Source organism: Borostomias antarcticus (genome assembly GCF_949987555.1).
Source record: "Borostomias antarcticus genome assembly, chromosome: 3".
In the NCBI taxonomy this organism is placed as follows: domain Eukaryota; kingdom Metazoa; phylum Chordata; class Actinopteri; order Stomiiformes; family Stomiidae; genus Borostomias; species Borostomias antarcticus.
In genome coordinates, this window is record NC_140236.1 from 480105 (window position 1) to 485104 (window position 5000).

Sequence of the window (5000 nt, forward strand, 5' to 3'; positions counted from 1 at the left end):
TTCCCTAGCAGCACACACACCTTCACACACACACACCTTCACACACACACCAGCAGATTCCCTAGAAGCCACACACACACCTTCACACACACACACACACACACACACACACACACACACACGCAAACATAAATACATGCACACACACAAAAGCATGCACATTTCCCAGGCACCCCACCACACACGCGCGCACACACACATACACACACACACGCACACCAAAACACGCCCATTTGCACATGCACCTCCACCCTACACACACACACACACACACACACACACACACACACACACACACACACACACACACACACACACACACATGACTTAAAACAGCCACACACTTACAGAAAGCCAAACAGATGGGTCAATGGAATGTGAGGAATACATCTAACCACCCTGAGCCTCATCTGAGTTCCTGTACAGCGTAACCTTTGACCTTTGACCTGGAGGAGGAGGATGGCGTCGGCGTGGTAACTTACCTGCGTGAGCCGGGAAGCAGGTCCCTGCTAGCAGGATGGACAGAAACACAGCGCCCTCCATCTGACAAGAACACACACATGAGAACACAACACACACATGAGAACACACACATGAGAACACAACACACACATGAGAACACAACACACACATGAGAACACAACACACACATGAGAACACAACACACACATGAGAACACAACACACACGAGAACACACACGAGAACACAACACACACATGAGAACACAACACACACATGAGAACACAACACACACATGAGAACACACACATGAGAGAACAGACACAGAGAAGAGAACAGACACATAAGAGAACAGACACAGAGAAGAGAACAGACACACATGAGAACACACACATGAGAACAGACACAGAGAAGAGAACAGAGAACAGACATGTCAAAGAACAGACACAGGTGAGACTGTTAAGGTACGAGAACACAGACACACACATAAGAGAACAGACAGACAGGTCAGAGAACAGACAGACAGGTCTGTCTTGGCTGGTTCTGACTGGGTTGGTTCTGACTGGGCTGGTTCTGACTGGGTTGGTTCTGACTGGGCTGGGTCTGACTGGGCTGGTTCTGACTGGGTTGGTTCTGACTGGGCTGGGTCTGACTGGGCTGGGTCTGACTGGGCTGGTTCTGACTGGGTTGGTTCTGACTGGGTTGGTTCTGACTGGGCTGGTTCTGACTTGGCTGGTTCTGAGCCTCAGAGCAACAATTCCAGCTGCTGTGCATCACTGGACCGGGCCAGAGGAAGAGGAGGAAGAGGAGGAAGAGGAACGAGACTAATGATGAATACATGAGGGCCTCTGCCCAGACTGATGATGAATACATGAGGGCCTCTGCCCAGACTAATGATTTAAAACTTCTTAAATTAAAACAGATATCTTTAAAACAGTAAAATTCCTGAGTGGCATTATCATGTTTATTCTGCATCATCCATGGCTTGAACTCACAACCATAAAGACCAAGGGAAGGTCATGTTCTGGTTGAGCCAAGTGAGAAGCTGACAGTTGCCTTCGCTTGATCTTCTAATAAAACTTCTTAAGTTCTACGTTCTCAGACAAACGTAAATCACATGAGGCACATCAGCCTTCGTGTGTGTGTGTGTGTGTGTGTGTGTGTGTGTGTGTGTGTGTGTGTGTGTGTGTGTGTGTGTGTGTGTGTGTGTGTGTGTGTGTGTGTGTGTGTGTGTGTGACGAGCTGGCTGGGGTTTGAAACGTTTTTTGGGCTCGTCTTCCTAATTGCAGAGTAACTGCAGCTGTGCTCAATCAGTGGCCGATCAATCAATTTGGTCGGACGTAGTCCAAGGTGGGGGGTGGGATGGGGAGCAATAGTTTGAGGGGGACGGGACAGAATTCAAAATATTGTCAAATTGTATTTGAGATACTGTATAATTCTAAGAAATGTCACACTACACCTACCATGTCAATGAAATGTATTTTTTTCCATGAACACTGGAGATTGTGCAGTGAATATGAGGAGAGCATGGCTTCAGACAGATCCAAATAAAAAAAAGGACAAATGTCTCAGCTTATTTCCACCGTAAGAATCCTGGATAAACATATTAGCAGGCCTACATACTGAGAGGGGATTGAGTTGTGGGACTCTGGACTGAGCATGGACTCACTGATTGACTGAATTGAGCACAGGTGGGACTGATTAGCAGACAATTGCTGTTAAACTATAGGATTGTGGGTAGTGTATTTTTCCTGTATGAACAGCAGTAGTTTGAGGGGACAAAATGAGGAGACTTAATACTGTCAAAAATTAAAATGTCACACTACATCCACCATGTCATGAAAGTGTTGTAATTTATTTCATGAACATTGGAGATTTATTGAGTGAATATTTGCAGTAGCTGCATACAGTACTGTTTACAGTAAAACATGTTGATGCGCTGTGGGCTCAATTTTTTATATTTCAAAGATCTGTGAAGATCATTTGTGGAGGAAAGTCTGAAGATGCAGTGTAGCAATTGGGGTGTCAATTGACCACAAACTGTGGGAGGAGAAGGGTTTGACAGGTTTTACAGTTTTTGTGAAAAACCGAGTGATGGACATCATAATTCCTGCCAGCTCAAAGCAGATGGAAGATTCTGCTCACTTGGGCCTACATGTTGGTGGTGGTTGTAAAGTGACATCACATATGGGTGATTTGTTATGATTTTTTGTCATTTTTAAACTTTAGACGGTTGCTGTAGCGCCACCATCAGGACTATTGGCCCACAATGCCAGTTGAGGACTTCTGGCACAGGACTGGACCTACAGGACTGGACCTATAGGACTGGACCTGTAGGACTGGATCTGTAGGACTGGACCTGTAGGACTGGACCTGTAGGACTGGACCTGTGTGCAACGTCTGGTGATTTTTCCTGCATGGGAAGTCAGACTTCCTGGGAAGAATAATAATATTGGGAAATACAAGAGGGACCAGCATCTGAAAACACTCAAACATCTCTAGCATCTCTAGCATCTCTAGCATCTCTAACATCTCTAACATCTCTAGCATCTCTAACATCTCTAGCATCTCTAGCATCTCTAACATCTCTAACATCTCTAGCATCTCTAGCATCTCTAACATCTCTAACATCTCTAGCATCTCTAACATCTCTAACACCTTCATTACAAACCTCTAGAAACATCTGTAATGTGAAAGATGCTGCTGTGTCCATGGATGATGTAGCGAACCTAGAATAGTGTGAGTAAACAGACCTGCCCTTAAACTCTGACCTGAATGAATGAATGAATGAATGAATGAATGCCCAGAGCTTTATATTAAAGTGATTGTTTGTGTTCCTGTGCTTCATCAACTACTCCTCCTCCTCCTCCCCCTCCTCCTCCCCCTCCTCCTCCTCCTCCTCCTCCTCCTCCTCCTCCTCCTCCCCCTCCTCCTCCTCCTCCTCCTCCTCCTCCTCCTCTTGCTCCAGACTATCTAACATTTTCCGTCTTGCCAGACGACTCTCTGGTTCTGGGGTTCAGAACGAGTCGAGAGCACGAGCGTAAATGTTTATACAACATCTCCTTGGCTCCTGCCTCGCTCCGGGTCCGTCCCCTCCCCCCACGCTGAGCGGTCCTGGTCCGTCCCCTCCCCCCACGCTGAGCGGTCCGGGCCCGTCCCCTCCCCCCACCCCGGCGCCGGCAGGCGGATGGCATCTCCCTGGCCCAATGGGAGCAGCCCCAGGCTGGGGGAGCGTCTGAGGCCCGGTCCATCAGCGGAGGAAGTCATGAGCTCAGCAGCGCCAGGGTCCAGTCAGTCTGCCGGCAGCGCAGCTGGGGGAGTGGGAGGCCTCGGGGGAACAGCTGAGCAGCGCCGGGTGGACGTGTGTGAGAGAGAGGGAATGCGTGTGTGTGTGTGTGTGTGTGTGAGTGTGTGTGTGTGTGTGAGTGTGTGTGTGTGTGAGTGTGAGTGTGTGTGTGAGTGTGTGTGTGGGAGTGTGTGTGTGTGTGAGTGTGTGAGTGTGTGAGTGTGTGTCTAAGCCGTGGCTGTGTCTGGGCCCCCCAGGCCCCCCGGGGCCAGCAGACTCCGCAAATATTGACGACTGAGCTTCCTGCCATTGAGAGGGGCCACGCCCGGCGGGCAGACAGACGCAGCGCTGCTCATTGTTGAGGTCTGGACAGCCCAGGGTCCCAGGGCCACTCAGGCACCAGGGACACAGGGCCACTCAGGCACCAGGGCCACAGGGCCACTCAGGCACCAGGGTCCCAGGGCCACTCAGGCACCAGGGTCACTCAGGCACCAGGGCCACTCAGGCACCAGGGTCACTCAGGCACCAGGGTCACTCAGGCACCAGGGTCACTCAGGCACCAGGGCCACTCAGGCACCAGGGTCACAGGGCCACTCAGGCACCAGGGTCACTCAGGCACCAGGGTCACTCAGGCACCAGGGTCACTCAGGCACCAGGGTCACTCAGGCACCAGGGCCACTCAGGCACCAGGGCCACTCAGGCACCAGGGCCACTCAGGCACCAGGGTCACAGGGCCACTCAGGCACCAGGGCCACTCAGGCACCAGGGTCACAGGGCCACTCAGGCACCAGGGTCACAGGGCCACTCAGGCACCAGGGCCACTCAGGAACCAGGGTCACTCAGGCACCAGGGTCACAGGGCCACTCAGGCACCAGGGCCACTCAGGGTCACAGGGCCACTCAGGCACCAGGGTCACAGGGCCACTCAGGCACCAGGGTCACAGGGCCACTCAGGCACCAGGGCCACTCAGGCACCAGGGCCACTCAGGAACCAGGGTCACTCAGGCACCAGGGTCACAGGGCCACTCAGGCACCAGGGCCACTCAGGCACCAGGGCCACTCAGGCACTCCCCATTCCTGACTGCGTAGACCAGATGAAACTAGCTGCTGATGTGTTTGTGTTTGAGTGGGTGGTCATAATAACAGAAGAGTTCAGCGTTGAGAGAGAGACTATTTACACTGCTGAGCTGAGAGAGACTATTTACACTGCTGAGCTGAGAGAGACTATTTACACTGCTGAGCTGAGAGAGAGACT

General features: G+C 51.4%; 1 protein-coding gene across 1 annotated transcript in view; it reads right to left on the minus strand.

The window, feature by feature from the left end:
* Nucleotides 1-5000, minus strand: part of acvrl1 (activin A receptor like type 1) — a gene marked incomplete at its 3' end in the record, with an annotated part of 23358 nt that overhangs the window by 11244 nt on the left and 7114 nt on the right. The window contains exon 2 of the mRNA XM_084461882.1: nt 483-543. Coding sequence (XP_084318008.1) covers nt 483-543 — 61 coding nt within the window. The remainder of the gene's footprint in view (nt 1-482; nt 544-5000) is intronic.